Here is a 24,949-nt window from a genome sequence, read left to right on the forward strand (position 1 = left end):
CAGCAGTCATAACTGTGTAAAACCTAGACTCAACACTTCTCAAAGGTTTTCTTCCCTGTACTTGGTGACTATGAAAATTACTCACCAGTTACAGGGTGGAGGGTGTCCACAGGGCAGCCTGCTTATATGATTTGATTTTCCCTTTTGGCAATATGCTGTGGCAAAACTACAGTTGAGAGTTAGCAAAGATGTTTGCAATTCAAATACTGTAATTCTCAATGAGTGGGAGGGTTTGAGTGGGATCTTGACTTGCATGGCCAACAGTATTAATTTTCTTTAAATCCTACTAGGTAGATTCTGTTAGTTTCTGCACATAGCAGGGCAAAGAAGCCTTGTTTACATTGGAGCTAGGCAGTTTTTCAATTCTCATTCCCTTGATGCTAACCACAGCTGGTATAGCAGATGGGAAGGGAAACTGTATCAATTCCTGCAACATAAGATGATTTCTTTCCTTTCCTGTCAAAAGGCAGCAATTATGCATAAAACTATTTTCAAAAGAACCATACATACTCAGTTGGTCAAAACTGTTTACTGTGCATTGCATTTTCTTATGAAGGGAAGGGATGAGTTTAGCTCAGCCAAAACTTCTCAATCAACCCTGGCTGCAAACACCTTGACTGAAAGTTTTGAAAACTACCTCTGCAAGATCATCTTTTAATTTATTATACTGCTCCATATTGAATTTGGATTTCTTAGACTTCTGGTGAAAGTAGTAGAGGAACTGCCTGTCCCGAACATCTGGGTAAACATAGTCCTGAATAGGAAAGGAAAAGAAAGAAAAAGAATAGTACTCTGAGACTAAAAGATTACTTGTAACATGCACATTTTTTAAATACAGCAATAGTTATTAGTAAATATGAAGAAAACAACTTAAATTTAAATTTTACATTTTTAAAAGAAGAAATAAAATGAGTGAAACAAACATACAATTCACTATATAAAAGAGATTATGTACATTTCAATAGTATCACCTCTTAATAGAAAAAACTTCATAACACTTCTAAAAGGGTAGTGGTTTCTTTAAGTAGAATTAACCACTATGATTTGCATATTAACATGTCCTGAATACAATTTACTAAGGTTATACTTTGGCTATTCATAAAAAAAGCACCTAACTTAATTCTAAAATACAATTAGAAACCAGATCTTGATTAAAACCTAACATAAAAACCAATAAATTAAAAACACAAGGCAGAGCAAGGCACCAAAATGAGACCATCTTATATGTAAAAAAGGCTGCCTGGAAAAAAAGTCTTTGCCTGGTAGAAAGCCAAGTAATTTTCAAAACATGGTAATGTCTTGCTTACTACATGGGATTATGCTTAACGTTATTTTCACATGAAGTCTCTGCAATGACTGTTTCAAATACAGTAGAGTCTCGATTATCCAACATTCTGGATTATCCAACATCGCTGCTCAGTGATTTCTTTACATTTTCAGAGGACTGAACTGTTTATACAGTACATATTGTACATCACAATGTTGTTCAGTGATTTCTTTACATTTTAAGAGGACTGTTTATACATTACAATGTTATTCCTATAACGTTACTGCAACGTTAGTTTTACTGTTACTGCAATAAAACTTCAATACGTTTGCAATTCATAGTGATTTCAAGGCTTTTCTTGGCCCCTCCGGATTATCCAACATTTTCGGCTATCCAACTATCAGCCCGCCCGTTTATGTCGGATAATTGAGACTCTACTGTAATGTATTTTATTTTTAAGAGATGGAACAGTTCTAAGTACCAAGATGCCTCCAGGTGTGAGGTAGTCACAGAAAAGCATTGACCAAGCCATAAAGTGAACAAGATGCATGATAGTTAGGTGGACACCTCTTGCTTGATTGTAGATATGGCAAATGTCAGGAGGTATAGGATTGAAGACACTTAGAGGCATTATATCTATCCATTGAACACTACCCATAAAACTACAGGTTGCGAATAGATATTAGTAAAATTAGGACCACCTTGCAATCTAATTACTAGGATAGTTTTTAAAAGCCTCTCAAATTATATTCTGGCTGAGTTTTGATGTTAAGCATAGAAATTATCACAACAGAACTCACCTGCTTAGTCAATACAAAGTAAGCATAGAATGCCATAGCACTTCCATAGGTGATAAAATATGTTACAGGCTCCATGATATCCCATGAATACACCCACCAGGTAAGCCATGCCAAGGCTCCACCCTGAGTCGACATTAAGGCCAAACCAATCCACAGAAGACGAGAAGTCTTGGCATCAACATCTGCAGTAATTCCAGCTTTCATCTAAGAACAGAAAACCAACATTATATGCCTTAAGAGATTATGATGTACAACTGCACTCTTCTGCCATTCAGAAGCGTAATCAGCAATCTGCCCTTCAAAGAGGCATTTTAAGTGTGCTCAACTACACTGAAATAATTTCCTGAAGGAGAGTGGAGAAACATTAAATAATAAAGTGAGTGTTCTCCACACATGAACACCTTGTTTGCAGAGATTTTAAGTCTTTTATACATTCTAGCTCAATTTTCTGACCAATGTTGGAGGAGAATGTCAAGGTCTCCAGACCTCATCTATCAAAGACACATTTAATATCTCAACACAAGAGGTTAAATACTCTGCTGTCATTACCACAATGTGGAACTGAATGAGAATTATTTTTCCAGACCTGTTCTAGAGGTAAGAGTTCTTCTTTCAGAAGTTCCATTTTTTGCATTAGTTCTCTCTCTCTCCTTGTTTGATGGTCTTCTAAATGAAGTGCTGCAAATAATCTGTGAACCAGAGACTTGATATCATCAATCTCTGTAGCATGTTCTGTGCTTATTTTATCTGAAATAAGAATGAAATATAAGTCACTATATATCTACGTAGGTTTTGGGATTCTTGGCTACTCAGGCACTTCTCATGCTTTCTCTTCTGTCACTATTGAACTCCCCAAGAGAGTGAAGATGAATGCAAACCGAGTAAGGTTATGCAAACACCCACGTACATTTCAGTTGCTATCATTAATCTTAGAGGACAGAAGTCAAGGTTAAGCTTTTTTGGATAAGAAAGAAATAAGCTCCCTCTGGCTTTTATTTAATAAAATCTAATATGAAGAAACAGCACATCCATATAAAACGAGTTTAAACATTAGCCATCAAAATTAAGCATTATAAGAATAAGATGCTTTCAGCTTGTTTTTATTCCTCTGGCTGGAAAACTGTAGCTGGGGCAGGACACAAGTCCCGTTGCTTGGTCATCTCATGTCCACCCTCCCTTTTGTCCACTAAATGGCTGTAGCAACATCCCATGGTGTTTGACAGCTGCCTTGGGAGGAGGTTGTTTACAATGCACAAGGGGCTAATAAAAATATCCAGATACAGCATTCAAACCAAGACATGTACCTATGCAATCCCAGATATTTGCATGCATTTATCACCAAAGGGATTTCAGCCAAATTTTACAAAATGATGCCTTTAGGGTGAAGACAACATGGCTCCCTCACTTTCTAGTAACCAAAACCTGAGCAAGCAAACAATAGATTCTGAACTATTTCTTTATGTATAGGATATATCTCTTCATAGACATAACCAAGCAGAGCAATAGGAGGCTCATAAGTTATGCAGACATGCAAGATATACAGTCACTGATGATGTTCATAATCGTAATTCTAAGCACTAGCATTAGTTCTAAAGTTTAATAGTTTATGAGAAGATTAAAAAAATCAATGTTCACTGTTTGGATATTTAAGGCTGCAGCCTGATACAATAATTTAAAAGTAAATTTTAATGAATTCAGTGGTGTCAACCTTTGAGTAGACACCTGATTATGTCAATTTATAAACAAATTAACTATAAACTGATCTAATGATTGGCAGTCATAAGTCTCCAGACCATTTTGGAAAGACCATGGTATTTTGTACCTTTCAGTGGAGGGTGTACACTATATTCTGTACCATTAATGACAAGTTTGAAGTCATTCATCAACAGAACTTCCATCAGTGTTGAATTTGAAATCACACTGTTGTCTGCAGGAGAAAACAAATATTTAAATAGAAGCAATAAAATGTGATACTGATTTTATCTGAAGTATCACAGACAATAAGGTCTACTAATTACAGACAAATTAAACATAGGTAATGTTTACTACACCAACATCTACTGGCTTTGTAGAGCTGAGAAAATATATTTTTGACTATGACTCCTAGAATTCCATAGCTGGCATGGCCACTAGAACAGTAATTCAAAAAGTGTTGTGTTGAAGTACTGTTATCTGTATGACAGCCTCATGTCTAGTTGTCTCCTCTGTGAGACTTGAGATATCATCTTCACGTCAATGATAGTTTTCCCTCCTAGAACCAGTGGCAGCCCTGGCTGTGCATGTATGAGTGTATGCTCACACCCAATTTTCATTGGAATGATTATCCCGAAAACATGGCTGTTCATGAATCCAATTGATTAAGGAGCTCTGGTGGCACAGTGGTTAAATGTAGGTACTGCAGTCAAAACATTGTGAGTTCAGGGCTCCAGGTTCACTCAGCCTTCCATCCTTTTGTAGGTTGGTAAAATGAATACCCAACTTGTTGGGAGCAATTGGCTAATACTGTACATTGTAAACTGCTTAGAGAGTGCTTAACATTATAAAGAGGTATAGAAATATACGTGCTATTGCTATTGCTACTATCTAAATATTCAGCTCATTACTGAAGCCTTCAATGTAACTTTTAGTCTTTCTGTGTGAATCTATTGTTTCTGTTAGGAGCTAACCATGTGAATGATAATTTAGCCAAGTGATTCCCAAGCTTTGGTCCTGCAAATGTTTTGGACTTCAGCTCCCACAATTCCTCAGAGGTTGGCAATGGCAAATCTCCCCTGAACAAATCTTGTTAGTAAAACTTCATGATATATTTGCCTTAGAGTGGAAAATGGCTGGTAATAGAGACATTCTTTGGCTAAGTATTAGGATGTTGCTTTAAACTAGGTCAGACTTTTTGTCCATCTAACCTAATTTTAACTCCTCTAAGTCAGGAAATGGTAGAAATCCTTCCCTTCACTTGTATTTTTTAACTGGAGCACCTTTTGTCTTGCAAAGCATGCTATTTACCAGTAAATTTTGGTCACTCTCCAAGTGTTCCAATGTGAATATACTAATGTTGCTGTACACTAGCTTGAAAGAGCCTGTAATAAAACATTTACTGATCTGTTTGGAATCTGGCTTGTTCCTCTGTTTATCTGTCACACAAACTAAATGTGCTGCAGGCAAACCAATACTGGCATTTCCTTATTGGAAGCTAGTCATCTGGACTCATGCTGGGTTTCTGATTATTGAAGCTGCAAACCAAGTACAGCAGCTTTCTCTTTTCTACCACTCTATTGGGGATGCAAATATGGCATAGCATATTTTAAAAGAGGGAAAATAATTAAACATTTATATAATGAAATTTTCTATTTATCCATGCTGTTTGTTTTAATCAATGACAAAGCATTCACAGACACACAAAATTGCACTAGCATAAAATGTTGAAAAGTGTTAATGCAAATATGATTTGGGTATGATTCTATACTCTAATAAACATAAAAGTTATGTCTGTGAAAGGAAAAATCAGGATTTGTTAAAAAAATATTTAGTTGAAAGTACCATGTAGACTCCCTTTTGCACTTGTTGCAGTATTAAACTCCTCTGGCCTAAAGCTTAAAAGACAACAGAAGAATAATGATATCAAACCTCACCAGTAGATCTTAACCACAACTATGTTCTGTGAGAGAATTTTCCATTTAATACTACAGGTGCATAACTGCCAACAGATGTTGCAGCTTATAAAAAGTACATAATAGAAAATTAAGCAAATCTTGCAAGTGTGTCAATAATGATCACATCTAAAGGCAGCTAATCCCTTCCATATAAACTGTTGATCATAGAATCATAGAATCACAGAATCGTAGAGTTGGAAGAGACCACTAGGGCCATCCAGTCCAACCCCCTGCCATGCAGGAAATCCAAATCAAAGCATCCCTGACAGATGGCCATCCAGCCTCTGTTTAAAGACCTCCAAGGAAGGAGACTCTATCACCCTCCGAGGGAGTGCATTCCACTGTCGAACAGCCCTTACTGTCAGGAAGTTCCTCCTAATGTTCAGGTGGAATCTCTTTTCTTGTAGCTTGCATCCATTGTTCAATATGACATCCTTTCAAATATTTAAACAGGGCTATCATATCACCTCTTAACCTTCTTTTCTCCAGGCTAAACATCCCCAGCTCCCTAAGTCGTTCCTCATAGGGCATGGTTTCCAGACCCTTCACCATTTTTGTCTCCCTCCTTTGGACACGCTCCAGTTTCTCAATGTCCTTTCTGAATTGTGGTGCCCAGAACTGGACACAATATTCTAGGTGGGGCCTGACCAGAGCAGAATACAGTGGCACTATTACTTCTCTTGATCTAGATGCTATACTTCTATTGATGCAGCCTAAAATAGCATTGGTCTTTTTAGCTGCCGCATCACACTGTTCACTCATGTTCAACTTGTGGTCTACTTGGACTCCTAGATCCCTTTCACATGTAGTTTCATTCAGCCAGGTGTCACCCATCCTATATCTGTGCATTTTATTTTTCCGCCCTAAGTGCAATACCTTACATTTCTCTGTGTTGAATTTCATTTTGTTAGCTTTGGCCCAGCTTTCTAGTCTATTCAGGTCATTTTGAATCTTGATCCTGTCCTCTGGGGTATTAGTTATTCCCCCTAATTTGGTGTCATCTGCAAATTTGATAAGTATGCTCCCAATTCTGTCATCCAGGTCATTGATAAAGATGTTGAATAGCACTGGGCCCAGGACAGAGCCCTGTGGGACCCCACTGGTCACTTCTCTTCAGGATGAAAAGGAGCCATTGTTGAGCACCCTTTGGGTTCGGCCGGTCAACCAATTACAGATCCATTTAACAGTTCCTTTGTCTAGCCCACATTTTACAACCTTGTTTGCAAGTATGTCATGGGAAACCTTGTCAAAGGCCTTAGTGAAATCAAGATATACTATATCCACAGCATTCCCTTCATCTAACAAGGTGGTAATTTTATCAAAGAAAGAGATTAGGTTTGTCTGGCATGACTTGTTTCTCTGAAACCCATGTTGACTTTTTGTGATTATGGCATTGCCTTCTAGATGTTCACAGACTCTCTGTTTAATGATCTGCTCCAGAATCTTTCCTAGTACTGATGTCAGACTAACTGGACGATAATTGTTGGGATCCTCTTTTTTCCCCTTTTTGAAGATGGGGACAACGTTTGCCCTCCGCCAGTCTGCTGGGATCTCTCCTGTTCTGCAGGAGTTTTCAAAGATTATTGCCAATGGCTCTGATATTACATTTGCCAGTTCTTTTAATACCCTTGGATGGAGTTCATCTGGTCCTGGAGACTTAAATTCATTTAGATTAATAAGGTGTTCCTCTACTATCTCTTTACTTATTCTGTGCTGAAATTCCCCTATTCTGTCCTCTGCTCCATTATCCTCAGGTTGAGCACCCTTTGCCTTTTCTGAGAAGACTGAGGCAAAGAAGGTGTTGGGTAATTTTGCCTTTTCTCTGTCTTCTGTTAGCATTTTGCCATCTTCTCCACGGAGTGGCCCTACTGTTTCCTTCTTCTTCCTTTTGCTGCGGACATATAAAAAAAAGCCCTTTTTATTGTTCTTAACCTCTCTAGCAAGCCTGAGTTCATTCTGCGCTTTAGCTTTTCTGACTTTACCCCTACACATGCCTGCTATTTCTTTGAATTCCTTTTTTGTGATTTCCCCCTTTTTCCATTTCTTATACATGTTCCGTTTCAAACTTAGCTCGGTTGAAAGTTCCTTAGTCATCCATCCTGATTTCTTGAGACACCTCCCGTTTTTCTTTCTCACTGGAACTGTTTGAAATTGTGCCTTCAGTATCTCTCTTTTGAGAAACTCCCATCCGTCCTGAACTCCTTTATCTTTTAGTATTTCTGACCATGGAATTGCCCTCAATACTTCTCTAAGTTTACTGAAATCCGCTCTCCTAAAGTCTAGGATGCATGTCTGACTATGCCTGGCTTCTCCTTTCCACTGTATTACAAACTCCAGGAGATATTGATATTGATGTAGATATTGGCATACCCTTGTCCTTTCTAGCACGAGGAGAATAGCTTGTAGTCTCAAAACTATTTTGTGGAGTTCACAGGCTCTAGATAAAACCTTTAAGAAATCCATGGCTGAGATTCTGTATCATCAGACATATGTTTGAGGTGGGAGCTCAATAATAATAATAATAATATTAATAGTAATAATAGTAATATAAATAAATTTTATTTCTTTCCCATCTCTCCTCAAGGCTCAAAGTGGGGTACGACATGTTAAAATACAAAACAGACTTAAAAAAAGAAAATACATAAAACCACCGGTTAAAATACAATACTATAAAACTGTAAGATACACTCATCTAATATATTCTTTAAAATATACCAATAAAAAAGTCATGATTTAAAATTGACTGGGTAGGCCTGCCAGAAGAGATGTGTCTTTAATGTTGTTTTAAATGCTGTCAGCATTTTCAGCAATTTTATCTCTTCTGGCAGGTCATTCCACAGCCTGGGGGCAGCAAATGAAAAAATCCTTTCGGAAATTGCTGACAGTCTAATCGTGGCTAGTTGGAGCAATCATTTCACAGAGGACTTGAATGTACATGGTAGATTGTAAGTACATGGTAGATTGTATGGGAGAAGACAATCCTTCACTTCCCGATTCAAAGTGATCTCCACAGGCAGCCACACCAGACAAAGTAGTTCCTAGGTACCAGAAAGTAGAGTGCTGAACATTGATGCAGCGAGTCACTGTGTGAAAAGCAGCATCAGAGACCCTCTGTAGAGCTATCACTTTCATGGAAGGTACCTGTATTTTCTCAAGTATTATTGCCTGTGGCAGCTCTTGGTTCTGGGGTTCCCCTTAAGTATCCCTTAGTGCTATGCAAAGCTTGGAAAATGCTACATTTTTAGCTTACAACTTCCAGCTTCAGCCAGTAGTTATGGTGGTTGGGGGATTCTGGGAACTGTGGTCCAAAAATTACACCTTTCCAAGTTCTGCTTGCACCCTTTCTTTGCTACCACTGCTTGTTTCTCTGTAGCAGAGTGAGTCAGTGAGTGAAAAAAAATGCCAGGGATAAATAGCAGCAGTTGGGACCAAGAGCTGTGAGACAGTGGTGTGGGAAGATCTCCTTTGGGGGATGTAGATCCTGGCTAGTGTCCAAGACTGATAAATCCTGATGAAGTCTGATGCACAGGTCAAACCAAACCAAACCACAGTAATAGCATTTAATGAGTTGGGATTCAAACTACCTTTACTCTGAAGACAAGAGCAGCACTAGTACCTGCTGTGAAGACTTCTACCTTTTCAATTGCATTATCCTCTCTCTTTATATCCTGTAAGAAATCTCCCACAGTCATTCGCATTGGCTTAATAGTAAACTGGCAGCGTTCCTTCCTTGAGGGTAATGTAAGGGTTATCATTGGCAGTCCATGTTTATAATTTACTGTCACCTCTGTGGAGGAGGAAAGAGGAAAAAATACATTTAAGTATACTTATGATCAAATTTATACATTTATTTATAATTTCTATAATACACAGACTGTATAGCGTTCAGGGAGGGAAATGCTGCTGTATTTCACTCCAGCCACAATTCATGCTGGATTTGGCCTATGTTGGCCTAAGGTGCTATGGACTCCAGTATTTCAGGAATCAGAACTTGCCAGGTATCAAGTCTCCAGGATATACACACATCCTTGTCTCACATGTGCCCCACATACACTTGTTCAGAGGCCTCCACAATGCAATGCCAAAATATCATGCCCAAAGGGTATAGATATTAGAGCAGGGCTATCATAGGTGAGGTTCAGCTGGAAGGCACTTAAAGCAACAAATTAATATAATTTGTTGCTTTAAGTGCCTTCCAGCTGATCCCCACCTATGACAGCCCTATTGTAGGTTGTTTTTTCAGTGGAGATTTGCCATTTCCTTCTTGTTACACTGACAAAGTGTGACCTCCTGACAATCACTCAGTATGTTTCCATGGCTGAACAGGTCTTTGAACCCTAGTTTCCCAGAGTCTTAATCTAACATTCAAACCACTCATTAGAGTTGGCTCTCCTTATCCATGGATTTTTTATCCAGAGATTCAAGCATCCATGACTTGAAAATATTCCAAAAAAGTATAAATTCAAAATAGCAAACCTTGATTTTCCATTTTATGTAAGGGACACCATTTTGCTGTGCCATTATATTTAATGGACATGAGCATCCATGGATTTTGTTATCCAGGGGGGTCCTGGAACCAAACCTAACAGATAACAAGGGCCTATTGTACATATTTATATTATACTAATAGCAGAAATGTTATAGCATTTATATTATACTGATAGCAGAAAATACTAAGGCTCCAGAAGCACTGAAGAGCCACAAAAAATGAATAGGCTTTCAACTGCCAGGGTTGGAAGGACAAATGTCAAAGTCCATAATGTGACTGTTGTTGCTGTCTTTGTTTTTGTACATTTATTAGGCCAATCAGAAAGGCACACCATTCTAATTGTTCAGAATAAAAATAGAGCCTTCTTATGCAGGTACTGAGAAACAGCGAGTTGATGTTACACTACCATAAGTGGATTTTCTTCCTTTCCCCTCTGCTGCTTTTTATACAGCTTTAAACCTTGCCCTAAAGGATTTCCAAGCTTTCTGGAACAGGCCGTTTTTGAGAGGTGTGGGGGGGATGCTTGCGACAAAAACAGTTTTATAAGGAGAACAATCTCATTGGACTCACACCAATGGATTTGCCTGCTGTGAGAATCATAACCAACAAGAAAGCTTACCATCAGATGGCACCAGTGTGCTATAAAGGGTTCTTTTGTGATATCTTATGTTTCCAGTTCCTCTCAGACACAGCATCTGTGAACAAGATCGATTAGATGTCAAGAATTTTCAGCTGAATACATTCAAGATAAAACCTGCTTCTAATCTCCCTTAGAGACTACTATATGCATTAGAAGACCAGATCTCCATTGAAGAATTCCCATTTTAGAACAAAGCCTGCTAAACTCTGGGCAATATGCAACAGGGAAAAGTGTCAATTGTTTGGTGGGAAGTAGCAATATAACACAGATCAAAAGTTATTGAGTGACTTTTACCCAACAGATTGCAAAGATTTCAGAAAGTTATTCTAAAAGAAAGGGCTAGTCTATATGCTAGTATATTATGCAAATTGCTGTAGATTTTTGCACATTCGCATTGATGCTTAATTGTCTTCACTTTCCTGCACAAATTCGCATTGCTTTGCTCTGCCTCTGTCAAAAATACACAGCTTTAAGATTAATGAGGCATATTTTAATCATGTATGCACAGGGAAACTATGCAGGGTTAACAAAGCTTTGCTGCCTAAAGACATGCCCCCCTCCCCGCCTTACTGGGGAAATACAGAGGACATGGCAGGTGTATGGATCTGGTGACTACAACTGACCTCTGTAAATAAGCAATATTTTCACAGCACAGATTTCTCCAGCACCTGTGAAGTCAACATAATGTTCTTCTGACCTAGTCATGTTTGATGGAAAGGCATAGAAAGGGGACTGACAAGTCAGCATGATGCAATGACAAGGCACCTCACACTTCCATACAGAAGAGAGAGGTTATAACCCATGAAGGCCAAAAAACAAATCAAAACACAAACTATTCCTCAGTGAGCATAGTACCTTAAATGTCTGTATGTGATGAGGAACGAAACATGTACTTAAAATAGCACAGATCTGTCTGTGATTCAGAGCAAAGAAGCAAATTTGCAGCAAGGTTTCATGGCCAATGGCTTCTGAAAACTTGAAACATAAGCATTTAAAAGAAACATCTGGAATGTTCATATGTATTCTCACTGTGGGGGAAAAAACAGCTTGGAGGAAGAGATTTAATATGGAAAGAAATTACCTGTTTGTGTAAATTACTTGTTTGTGTAAGTAAACATTTTTGAAAATAAGCAACTGAGTAAAAATTAAAAAAAGCCAACCTGATTTCCAAAAGGATTTTCTTCACAAAGCAAAGCAAAGAGAATAGAACTGAACTATCATTTTCTCTGTGAAATCACCAAAACCAAGAAAAACAAATTCACTTTATTCCTCCTTAAAAGAAATGCTTCCATTACTTCTGCTTCCAGTCGATATCTAATTATCTCTGGTTAGCTTCTGTATCCTGCTGTCAAGTTCCAATACAGTTTTATTTTGTTTGTTGCACATCTTTTAGAATATGTTTTGAGTGATAAATATATGTAGTTAATATATAATTTAGCCAAGCTGTCGGAGAATTTCCAAGGATCATTTTATTATTTGCTTGCTAAATAACTAATACAGAGTATATAGTAGCACTCAGTTATTGATCATCTCAAATTTGATTCACAATGCTCCCAAGAAGAACTTCAAAGCAATAAAAATGTTGCTGTGGATGCTAGAAATGAAATCCAAGCAGGTTGCAGTCAGCCACTGCAATTATTTATCATGACAACTGCCTTGTTAATGGAAAATACTTCTTGATACTGAAAAGCTTGCCAAATAAATTGAGGGTGTGAGGGATCAGTGAACACTGTCAATGCTTACTTAACACAACTCAATCTGGCCAAGAGCATATTGGGTAATGCAATATGCAAACTCTCAGTTTTTACCATACCACTATAGTAGCTCAATAGTACTGCATGCCACTATAGTAGTTCAATAAAAGATGAAGATTGAAATATGTATACCATACCTTTTCTTTATAAGAACTTAATTTGCTCAGTCTTACAACCAGATGTTTGAAACTTTCTGACTTATACACAAATGCACATTACAGTATAAGAACCTTCATAGCCTCCGACAGTCACAATATGGCAGGAACAGTTCTGATTAATCCTCTGCTCTCCCCCTTTTTAGCTGCTTTTAAAATGCCCCTGTTTCTTTCCTTCCCATTTTCCTGCTTTGTTCCCAGTTTATGTCTACTGCTGCAAAGCCACAGATGTAGTGTGCCATCACTTAACTCAGAGGAATGGGGAGCAGGGGGCACAGTTTACAGCTGGCTCAGGCAAAAGCAAACTACAAGCACCTCTCCTAGCTTCTGTGTTCTCTCATAATAACTTCTGCCATTTTGACCACACTCTGATGTTGCTTTGGCTACAAATGTCCCAGTTTTCAGCTGCAAAAGGTTGGAGGGTATGGAACTGCAGTGGAAATAATGGCAAATGATCCTACCACTAAAAGGCAGATGAAATGATGCTTCAGAGCACTTGAGGAATACCACTAAGCAAAGATAATGAAAATACATTTGACTAGAAAATAAAATAGGGCTTTGTTCTGTTCTTGTTTCTGTTTCAATTTTTAAGCAAGGAGTTAGGGACATGAAGTGGTGTGCTAGATGAAGCCAAAGGGCTGTAGGAAGCCTGCGAGTAGGATATGAATGCAGTAATTTCTTAGTAGGGCTTCTCTGTCAGAGCTGATTTATTTTCCACCTAGAAATGTTGTAAACACTAAAGATGAAGACTTGCATAGATAACCATCCATCCATGAACATTTGCAAGCAGAATTGGGACAAAAATACAATTGCTTTCATGCAGTAAGTCAGGCTTCATTGCCCAAATCCTGCAGACTCCCACCTGCCCCTTTCATTTTCCTTTTTCCAAGGTGCAAAGAGCCTGTCTTGAGTAGGAAAAGGATAGGTAGGAGTAAATAAGCAGATACTGGGACAACATCTTTTCAAATTGAGCACTGGCCTGATATTAAAAGTCCCACCATTTTATGCTGCTTTTCCTATCTAGGTCTCCAGAATGGGATGATGAGCAGAGACATTGTTCACAGATAGACCTGAATCCTGTTTATTCCCTACAGATTTGGGGGAGGGAAGAGAAATTTTAGGCAGAGAGTGCACTGAGAAGGTGCAGCAAGCAGAAAACTCCAAGCCACCAATTTTTCCTTCTAGCCATTCTTCCCCCACATGGAGGGATGCCTTTGGAGTGGAGGAGGCATTACTTCCAATTACAAAACTCCATTGAAGTGGAAGTTGAGAACATAAAAAACACTGTGTTTGCAACACATGGGGGAAAAGCAGGGCAAGGGAAACAGAAAAGTTACTGGCTTTTCCTCTTGTCTGTTTTGCATTCTGAAATGTTTCCCCAAACCACCAATTCAGGGATTTGGTGACAAACCTAAGTCTGCAGCTATCATTTCTAGTTTGTCCCTTGCTGCAGCAAATCTCATTCTAAGAAATTATTAAAATGACACTTTTATGTGTGCTGTACAGGTAATTAATAAAAGCATTATTAATTAAATTTTACTGCTTCTGACCTACCCTCCAAATTGAAAACTGAGTACTTTTCTTGAACAAAATGGTCAGTCTTGCAATACATTTACAATATAGGATTTCTTCCAGTAATACAAGCAAGCAAGCAAGCAAACAAACAAACAGCATAGAAAAGGCAAGGCCAGCTAATAACAGGTACATGAGCATTAAAACTTTTTTCTAATGCTGTTGCTAAATGTAAAACAGTTTCAGCACCAATGCTTGCTACTCTGGATTGTTTGACTAATGCCCTCAGTTTTGGTTTAGCACTATTTCTATTTCTATGATTTATCACTATTTCTTTTAAGAGTAGAAGTTAGGGATACAATATCCTCTCTTGTCTTCCACAAGAAAGGATATATCAACATGGCAAAACACCCTGCTATAAACGGTTCTGCATGTAGTTTACAAACAGAAAACTTTGATTCCATATATAGCTATCACTATCACTTATTAGATCAGTGATTCCCAAACTTTGGTCTTCCAGATGTGTTTCACTTCATCTCCCAGAATTCTCGACTGTTAGCCAAGTTGGCGGGGCTTCTGGGTGCTGAAGTCCAAAACAGCTGGAGAATCAAAGTTTGGGAACCACTATATTAGATAGTGTTTGACTCCTGTACCATTGAATGATATCTTTTGACTCCCCCAAAGGGCAACAATGAATTATCTGTGGACACAATTATTGTTGACAGAACAAGCTCATCCTTCCAATCTTTGCAGTGAAGAAGAGGAGAATACAACAGCTGATTAGGACATGGGTGGGAACAACAATAAGTTTTATTGATTAGTCAACTGACCATATCAATGACATGGATGGGAAACCTTTGCTCATCTATTTGTCAAGAAAGGGTCCTCTTTTTTTGGAAATATGGTCAGCTTGTTTTACTGTATCTGCCCACTCCACGCTCATGTACCATGTACTTCCCTTCTTCCTCATCCTTCTTTTTGTTCCTTTTCTTGTAATCATACTTTAAAAAAAAACCCAATAAAAGTGTTTTTAAAAGTAACTACTCGTCTATAAATATAAAAATGTATGCCTAAAAACTGACCCCAAAATCCCAGGTTGATTTATTTACGGGTCACTATGGTAATGTGATAGCAGCTCTTTCAGATTTCCCCGTGCAGTGGGCAGAATAATTTTTTTTTCTGGACACAAGCAGAAAGAGTCCTGGGTGACTGACTGATATTGCTGTTTGTTTAAGAGTCCATCTCCCGCCTGTGTGTCTGGTTGAAATGAATCCTGAAACAATGAAGCAAAAATCCTCCGTGAGAGTCTCTCTTGCCATACACACACATACACACACTGAAGGAGCCTCTACGTTTTACCCTTGACCTATCAAAATCTATAATTTTGGCCCCAAAACCTGACTTTGATTTATACATGAGTTTGACTTATAGTTGACTAAAAACGGTACAATTCTTACAATCTTTTACCATCAGAGATGCTGGAGTAGGGCGAATGGGAATTGTAGGCTAAACCCAAGATGCCTGAATCCGTGTGAGGGTGTCAGCTTGTGGATGAACTGGAATATCAAGCTGTAGTGAAATCATGGGCCACATCAGTCATGTTAGAAAAGTAAAATGTAGATTTAACTGTGAAGCAAATTGTGGTATATTATAATAGGAGCAGCATATTTTTAGTTCCTGTCCAATCCTTGCGACTCTACGTTTTGATAATGTTAAAATGACTCTGTCTCTAGACTAGACATATGGAAGAACTCACATTATTTAGTTCATTAAGCACACATACTAATGCCTTTAGTTGCATACTGAAGATGAAAATACCATATGCAGTATGAAAACATTGCCAGAATTTAAATAATGTTGCCTCTCTTTTTCTAAAAGTCAGATTCTCAAAAACCCTCAGCAGCTGGTTTGACACGTTAAAATACTGCTCAGACAAATTAGAGTGTTAGGAGTCAACGTTTCTACAAGAATTGGAAATCAGAATTAATTTCACACCACTTAGAAAATGCATTTCAAGGAAGGAATGACATGATTCAAAAATGGAAGACTTCAGATGGTGACAGCAGGAAGAGTGGCAGCATGCTTTCTGCAAATGCACAATAGAACACGGTAGGAAATATAAATGGTTTTAGCTGCATCCTCTGAGATCACAGAAATATGGCCTCATGTTTTCTATCCAAAATGTTAGCCTTGCCCAGAAAATATTTATTTTCAAGTACATCTATACAGCAAGTGCAAGTGAAACTATTGCAATTCAAGATTGGCTTTATGGGCTTATAATTCAAAGCTCCTGTCCAAACTGCACGAGGTTGCAAACTATAGAAAGGAAGAAGCACAACCATTTATCCTCATAATTTTAGAGCCACTTAAGCTTTGCATGGTATCACTCAATTAGAATGTAATTATTATATTCTGCTTTTATTGACTAATAATTTCCTTTTCCCCCCTTGCAGTTCTTCAGTCTGATTTACATCCCATAGGAGTATGGCTTTTCTGAATATTACCGTTTTGGCAAAGAGCATCTAGATCTTTTTAATAATTAAATAAATGAAAGACAAAGTTAAAAAGTAGTGACTATACAGCTGCATCTAATGCAATAATATACAGAATAAACTATTAAAAATGTACCACTTCAGACATCCAAGATTAAACATCTTATTTTCTCAACTGTAGCTTCCACATCTCAGCAGGCTTACCAGTTTAGGATCATGAGGTTTCCAGGCCAAAATCTAAGATTTAGGGACAGCCCCTGGTGATGAGATTAAGTGTTATGCATTAAATACTAACCGCAGTGTGTCATTCAAACACACATGAACACACACCATATTGGAAATTAAAACAGAAATCTTAACTAAAGGACTATTCCAGATCATCGTGAAATGATGGGATTGTTCCTATTCCATTGAGAGAGGTGGTAAAGAACATTTAACCTAGACTACTTGGTTCTAGGTGGCTATAAAACTGGATAGAAGGTGGTGTTACTACCCCATGGGTCCCTGATTTACCCCTAATATTCTTATATATCAAAAATGCAATAAAACATATAGGCTGGGTGACCCTTCTATGACCCAGCTGTGGATGCCATGACATTGAAGTAAATCTCTGCATATAAGCTAGCACCAGGAGTTTCCCTGAGCCCCAGCTAGATTGGATCTTGACACATCTAGAGGAGGTAAGAGGTGACCCGGGACAAATAACTGGAAGTGGAGGCTACAATGCATCGGTGATCCTGTGTGTTAATCCCCTCTTGTCTGGGAAATGCTCGTCTATTGCCCCAACTTTTCAACTCAGTTTCACTCCATTGTTCCTATCCTGGAAAACCGATTCCATAACGCTTAATCCTTTCAACCTCTTGGTATCTGCCCCCAAGGGATATTTTTGGTATAAATATTGGCCTATTAGAGCCAGTCTTTGTCACAGTCTAGCAGCAGACAGAAATTCTATTGGTTTGCTTGGCTAAGCATCTCAATACGCTTGTCATGCCCACATGCCGTGGGAGCTATTGAGTCCTCTCTCCATCCCAGACTCTCAGCTACTGGAGTCACAATCCACATAGGTAATTATCACCACCAGTGACACTTCATATCTATCCAATGTCCCACCTTTGATTTTGTTAGTCCTTGTGTGTATGTGAGGTTGTTTGCATGAGTGTGTTTGTTCCTCTTTTTAAATAACATTTATTTTTATTTGCAAGTCTGCCTCTGGAGTTCCATGTGAATTTGGACCCTGTAAAAGCTGGGAAAGATCCCTTAAGACCAAGTTACCCTGGTCCTTCTAAATCTCTCCATTTGAGCTAAATACAAATTCCTCTGAATGAGCATTAGCTTGGCGTCCTCTCCAGACATCAGAGCATTGTGAATAACAGTGGGTCCTGGTACCATAATGACTTGAAGGAAAGAAGAAAGCAAATTCACTGACCAGAGTCTAGAGAGTCTTTACAATTTGCAGCAACAAGTGAATTAAACCTTGAAAATTGTAACTAGCTGCTGCTCCATTAGGTGGGCTGCAGATTTGTACACAATACTTTCCTTTTGCCTGGAGCTGAGACTACTAAAACTGGAGAGTTTGCACCTCTGTCTCCTCTCTGTAGATGACTCATGAAAACTGGAGATTTGGAGCCTGGCCGCGAGACCTGGTAATCCTACAACTCAATGTGGAAGTATAAATTCCTCAATAAACGTTCTCATTTGTTCATTCATTAACCTTTTCCCCATTTGCAACTTGGCTTTCCCAACAAACAAAATGAGGAAATAAAGGTACATCAGGTACAGGGAATACATTGCCCTGCAGAGGATGTTGCACTGTAACTGCCACCATATCCCTCACCACTAGCAAGGACTGACAAAAGGTATAGTTCAGTAACATCTAGCAGGAAACATATACCCTAAACCTGATAATTTGATTCATTTATTCTTTCCCTTTCCTACAATGCACTCAATGTGATAAACACAGATCTCTCATACCATCACAACAACACTGTGAGGTAGATGAGGCTGAGCGAGATTTATCCAAGGATTTTCAGTATTATGGCTCTGTGGGGACTTGAACCTGGATATCCAAGTCCCAGATCTACATTTTAGCACCACACCACACTAGTTTATAACACAATACTTTTCTTAATATATTGTTTTAAAAATTCTTTGTATTGTAAGTTAATTCTTCCTTTTAAAAAGAGAGTGCACAACAGCATAATATAAGCTAAGTCTCCGTTATCCAGAATTCTGAAATCCAAAATACTCCAAAATCCAAAACTGTCCACATTGGGGGGGCGGATTAGATGTGACACCTTTAATTTATGATGATTCAATATACACAAACTTTGTTTCATGCACAAAAATATTAAAAATATTGTGTGTAAAATTACCTGAAGATTATATGTATAAGGCGTATATAAAACACAAATAAATTTCATGTTTAGACTTGGGTGCCATCTCCAAGATACCTCATTATGTATATACAAAGATTCCAAAATCTGAAAAACTCAGAAACCCAATATACTTCTGGCCCCAAGCATGTCTGATAAAGGATACTAAATCTGTAATGGAATAACTCTAAATGTTTATTATTGCTATCATTCAAAAAATGAAAGTTATTGTGGGGTTTTTTTGGAAAACACATGTAGCATTCATTGGAGTCCCCCCCCCCCAATACAACTGAATGTTTTACCAAACATCTGAATATGGAAGGACATAAACATTTAAAACATGGTTGAATAATGATGAAAATAATCTTGGACTAAAGAGTTCCTAAATCACATGAAGTACATCTTCCAAAAGTTATAGTACAGTTGTAATGTTGTTTGAGGTAAATTGTTAATATAGTTTAAAAATGGGGACCATTTTCCTTGAACAATCTGTTTGATATTTGTATTGTGTTCATTTTCACTGTCAAATTTTCTATTAATAACGTTTTTCACAAACAGTGCCACCATTTATCTACAGTCTATTGTCCTGATTTCCAATTAGGGGCTATTTCTAGCCTTGTATTAGCTAAAAGGGAACAGATTAATTCTTTATATTTTAGATTCATTGGAGCTTTTCATGCCTTCTTCTGAATCCCCCCCTAGCTTTTCTTGTATCAAAAAGCTAGTAAGAACCTTCTCCCCAAGATAATGCTTAGCTAAAACCAAAAAACACCAAAAAATATGTTTTGTGAAGATTCCTAGCATGTAATCAGAGATCTTTGTTCACCTTTTACCAACTTAAGTTTCACTGCACAACTTACCGTAAACCTACCCCATTTTGTTTTCCTGTATTGCAGTATATCCTTACATGAAAATATGAAATAAGGCTTGCTCAACTGGAAAGAATCCACAGAAGCAAAACTATTTAAACAAAACTTTTAAATTAAAATACAAAGCTAATGCAAAAAAAGTAAGCAAACCAAGATGCAACCTTTCTTTCACTAGATCTACCTACATACAGGCAACAGAACCATTAATATTGAAATTGCAACAGATGTTATGCCAAAAATGGTGGCTCATATTTCCACTGGGAAGCCTTCTAAAAACTCATTATTCTCAGTTCCAAGCACAGGAAAAAACAAAAGCTGCACGTATGGTTTAAATCAGGACAATTGATTTTCTAAGGAATCAGTTTTAATAATTTAGGTTATAATTCATAATGCAAAGTAAACATGGGCTTGGATCCAAAAATTCCACTTGCACAATGGGTATTGTCTTGTGCCTGTGCAATGGGATCTTTGCATTCAAGCTGTGGCTTCAATATATATTGCTTACTTTTTAAAAAGTGTGTTGGCATTCTCAGGATATTTGTGCAATGAAAACTAAGTTTAAATTTCTTAGAAGAATGTTGCATGCATGAATCTCATATGCTGAATGATTTCACTGACAGCAAATACAGAAGGAATTATACATATAATGTATGCAAACATTGTTATAAAGGGAAGAAAATCAGGAGAATTAGAAATGTACACATCAAGTACACCAAGTGGCTTTCCTAGTCAAAAATGCTGCTTTTATGTTACAATGTATTTTGCTTTTATGTTATTAACTTCAAAGCTGCTGGTTCTATAACTATATGACAGATTACTGTAGTCAGGGGCAATTATGATCTAAGAAGGAACACCTGATTTGCATGCAAGCCTTAGAAGTGAAAATGTTTCATTTTGGACAAGGGGGCGTGAGATACAGGAGAGAGCCATTTTGATGTAGTGTGTCCTTATTTTCCTGCTTGAAAACAGCACTGTATTGTTTCAGCATTTTGTCGGTAAACATGTGAACAGAACACATACACAGTATTAAATCTTCAACTCTACCTGCCAGAATTAATAAAGTGTGAATGGTTTCCGCATGTGGGAGCTGCACAGATCTTATGCCAAGCTTAATGGCCTCTCCAAAAGCATTTACTTATCATTAGTCAAACATGTTTCACTGGATTATGAATACAATAATCCTGTCCAAACAATTAATTTTCTATGCTTTCTGCATGAAGAATGAGCAACTGAGGTTACTAATAGCATTATTTTTTTTCTTTTTCTTTTTAACTATTCATCTCACCTGTTTTTCCCTATCTTTCATTATACATTTTGTACATACCATAGATCACTCCAGTTATCTTTACAGCAGCCTTATGGTATCATATATAAACATAGTGTAAATTCCTCTTGATAGAATCACAGAATCGTAGAGTTGGAAGAGACCACAAGGGCCATCCAGCCCATTCCCCTGTCATGCAGGAACTCTCAATCAAAGCATCCCGATAGATAGCCATCCAGCCTCTGTTTAAAGACCTCCAAAGAAAGAGACTCAACTACAATCTGAGGGAGTGTGTTCCACCGTTGAACAGCCCTTAAAGTCAGGAAGTTCCTCCTAATATTGAGGTGGAATCTCTTTTCCTGGAGCTTGCATCCATTGTTCCAGGTCCTGTTCTCTGGAGCAGCAGAAAACAAGCTTGTTCTCTCCTCAATATGGCATCCCTTCAAACATTTAAACAGGGCTATCATATCACCTCTTAACCTTCTCTTCTGCAGGCTAAAGTCACACTCTCTCAGCCTCAGGGGAAGGCAATGCCAAAGCCCCCCCTTCCCCTGAAAAAACCTCTCAAGAAAACCCTAGATAGCTTCATATTAGGGTTGGATATTTTATGGTTTCCCAGTGCTGGGCACCTTGGAGAGTGACTGGCCTCCTATGGCAGCAATGATTACTGGACACATTTTGGCCTCAATTTGTCAGTTTCCATTTTTCATTTTCCAGCAATAAAAAACTGATACTTTGACTGTATATAATGAAGTCATGTTTGAAAGTAACAAAGAAGTGAATAAAATAAACCCAGATCACTATGATATTTTATATTTTCTCCTTAATCACTATAAACAAAACTGGCAAGTATCATATGAAATAGTGGCGCGTTACAGACTGCCTAAAAGCGGCAGTGTGCCGGCGCTGCTGGTTGCTCCGCGAGGGAGCTGCAGCAGCCAAACCGCGCGGCTCTCACGCAGAGCAAAAAAGAAGCCCCAAAATGGTCTTCTTCCCGCGGCGCGGTTATGACGCCACGAGGCACCAATGGCGCACTCGTGATGTCATAAGCGCCGCACGACGTGCGGATGCTATGCGTCCGGCACGTAATAATGGCAGCACCTGTGTGTATAGGACGCCGCCATTATTACGCCCCCGTCACGTGCTAGGGGTGAGGCCGGTGTGGACGCTAGGTCCCTGGTCAACCCCTAGTATGTGATGGGGGCGCCTCAAGAGCCCGTCTGTAACGGGCCTAAGTACGTTCATATTCTTTGATTAATGCTGCCTGCTCTATATATGTGCACCAGTAAATTCAATAAACAGATATATATTTTTGAATGCCACCTGCACTCTAAATATATGTGAGGGGTGGTTCGAGATGCCACATTCACATATATTTTGCCTTATTTCAGATTTATATTCCTGGCTATCTTTGCAAATCTTCCTTTCCACAATCTGAAGATGCTTTTAATATGTGAAGGTAGTCTTGCCCACAGCCCAAAAGTCTGACCCACTGTGTTTTGGCTTGCTTTTTACTGGTTACTTTCATGAAACAGATTTCAGGTCCTTAATTTCAAGCATTTGGAGGGTCAAAGTCTAAGGAAGTAATTCTCTTCTTCTTGGTATCTCAGAAGGAAAAGGTACAACCCTTTCTTTGAACTCTGTGGGAGGAAGGCAAAACTTGCAAATTTGTTCTGTGCCTGGAGCTTGTTAGAATAATAGTAGCATCAAACAACTGCAGAGGTGAATACTCTCAAACCCATAGGATGGTGGGACTGAAAAAAGACCTCTCTCTCAGAGACTAGGTAAGCTCATAAACCTGGAGGCAAGTCATGGAAAAGAATTCCATAGAAAGAAACACAAGACAGACTTGGCCTTTGAAGAGAAAACAGATGATTTAAGAGGAAAAAAGTAATAATTTTGGCCAGGTCTTTCAGTTCAAGGAGAATGACTTAATATAGCTTCCCATTGACATAATTTTGTTTTACCTAGACCTAGCAGTGGAAATAATGAAGCATTCGCACAGTCCTATGCTTGAATTAACCTGGAAAACATACTATGCATTTATTTCCAAGTTGCATTTATCAAGGAACAAGGCATCAAGTTATTAGAATCTGCTTATTATTCTAGAGCATTAAAAACCTTGTCAGTAGCAAACTGTAATGTAATGATACACATTTCATCTCTGTAAAAAATCTGCTGCAACAAGGTATGTGCCAAAAATGAAACTTTTCTTTGCATCCCACACAGTTGCCAAACAGTTTTGCCAGCTTCAATTCTCTTCTTTCAAATTCAACTTTAAATGTAATTGGGATAGGCAGTTGTCTCTCCTGACCCTCTTGCCCTTCAAAAAATTCAGACCTTAGCTTGCATTTTTCAAGTTAAATGGCACTGACAATTGAAATTGGTAAACAAACTTCACATTTATATATTCTTTCAGCAAGGGTGAGCAATCTTATTCTACAGAATAAGGCTACCAATGGTTATTTGTCATGATGACCATATGTTGCCCCCAATGTCAGAAGTGTTAAGTTGCATATCTCTGAATGACTGTTATTTTAAAAAGCCAGTGTAAGTGGATTACTGCACTCATAGCCTTTGATTTGATTCAGTATAGTTCTTTTATCTCCTAGCCTACATTTCAGTGGGTGCTTGGTATCTGCTGGTGTTTGGTTCCAGGACCTCCCAAGGATACCAAAGTCCATGGATGCTCAAATCTCATTATAGACAATGGTGTAGTAAAAGGGTGTTCCTTATACAATATGGCAAAATCAAGGCTTGCTTTTTGGATTATTATTTTTAATTCAAGTTATGGATGGTTGAATCCATGGATGCAAAATCCATGGATATGCAGGCCCAACTGTATTTTAGATTTATGCCTTTTTAAAAATACACTTCCCTGGAATCTTGTTAGTGACACATGTACACTTTATGTGTGCAGACAGACAAGGAGCTATTCTCTAGCCTCTTAACCCTGCAAAACCTCCACCAGCAGCTGCCAAGTCCCAGCTATGGCAGAGTATCAGAGGAGCGAGAGAGAAGGAGGGGTCTACCTCTTGCCTCTGCTGCTGTTCACTAGAGATAGGAGGAGAAAAGTGGTCATCATTTCTCCTCTTGTTTTTTATAGAATCACAGCATTGGAAGAGACCACAAGGGTCATCCAGTCCAACCCCCTGCCATACTCAAAATTAAAGCACCCCCAACAGTTGGCCATCCAGTCTCTGTTTAGAGACTTCCAAAGGAGACTCCACTCCAGTGGAGTGTGTTCCACTGTCAAACAGCCCTTACTGTCTGGAGGTTTCTCCTAATGTTGAGGTGGAATCTCTTTTCCTGTAGCTGGAATCCATTGTTCCGCGTCCTATTCTCGGGAGCAGAAGAAAACAAGCTTGCTTCATCCTCAATATGGCACCCCTTCAAATACTTATACAGAGCTATCATATCACCTCTTAACTGTCTCTTCTTCAGGTTAAACTTACCCAGCTCCCTAAATCTCTCCTCATAAGGCATGGTTTCCAGACCTTTTCAAATAGATCATGATGGGGAGCAAAGACAGTCCCTGCTGTTTAGTTATGATTAGAGGTGGGAGAAATCTGGGAGAGACCGTCTATGTTTTACTAGCCTCTCATTTAGCATGCAAGAACTGATCTAGGGCACCAGTCAACCACACATCACAATGTTAGAATGCTTGACAGCTATTAGGAAAGTC

At 38.4% G+C, this 24,949-nt stretch overlaps 1 protein-coding gene across 2 annotated transcripts in view; it reads right to left on the reverse strand.

The window, feature by feature from the left end:
- MCUB (mitochondrial calcium uniporter dominant negative subunit beta) overlaps positions 1 to 24,949 on the reverse strand; it is a 71,045-nt gene that overhangs the window by 1,080 nt on the left and 45,016 nt on the right. Inside the window, exons 1-7 of one of the 2 annotated variants that reach the window (XM_042469184.1) lie at positions 15,735 to 15,755; positions 10,826 to 10,901; positions 9,334 to 9,504; positions 3,890 to 3,994; positions 2,654 to 2,814; positions 2,068 to 2,271; positions 638 to 754 (exon numbers count right to left, since the gene is read on the reverse strand). In XM_042469184.1, the coding sequence (XP_042325118.1) occupies positions 638 to 754; positions 2,068 to 2,271; positions 2,654 to 2,814; positions 3,890 to 3,994; positions 9,334 to 9,504; positions 10,826 to 10,901; positions 15,735 to 15,737 (837 nt within the window). In that variant the 5' untranslated portion in view covers positions 15,738 to 15,755. Of the gene's footprint in view, positions 1 to 637; positions 755 to 2,067; positions 2,272 to 2,653; positions 2,815 to 3,889; positions 3,995 to 9,333; positions 9,505 to 10,825; positions 10,902 to 15,734; positions 15,756 to 24,949 lie in introns of those variants that run through there. The other variant, XM_042469183.1, reaches the window with a different exon arrangement.

Source organism: Sceloporus undulatus, chromosome 5 (assembly GCF_019175285.1).
Source record: "Sceloporus undulatus isolate JIND9_A2432 ecotype Alabama chromosome 5, SceUnd_v1.1, whole genome shotgun sequence".
Lineage (NCBI taxonomy): Eukaryota > Metazoa > Chordata > Lepidosauria > Squamata > Phrynosomatidae > Sceloporus > Sceloporus undulatus.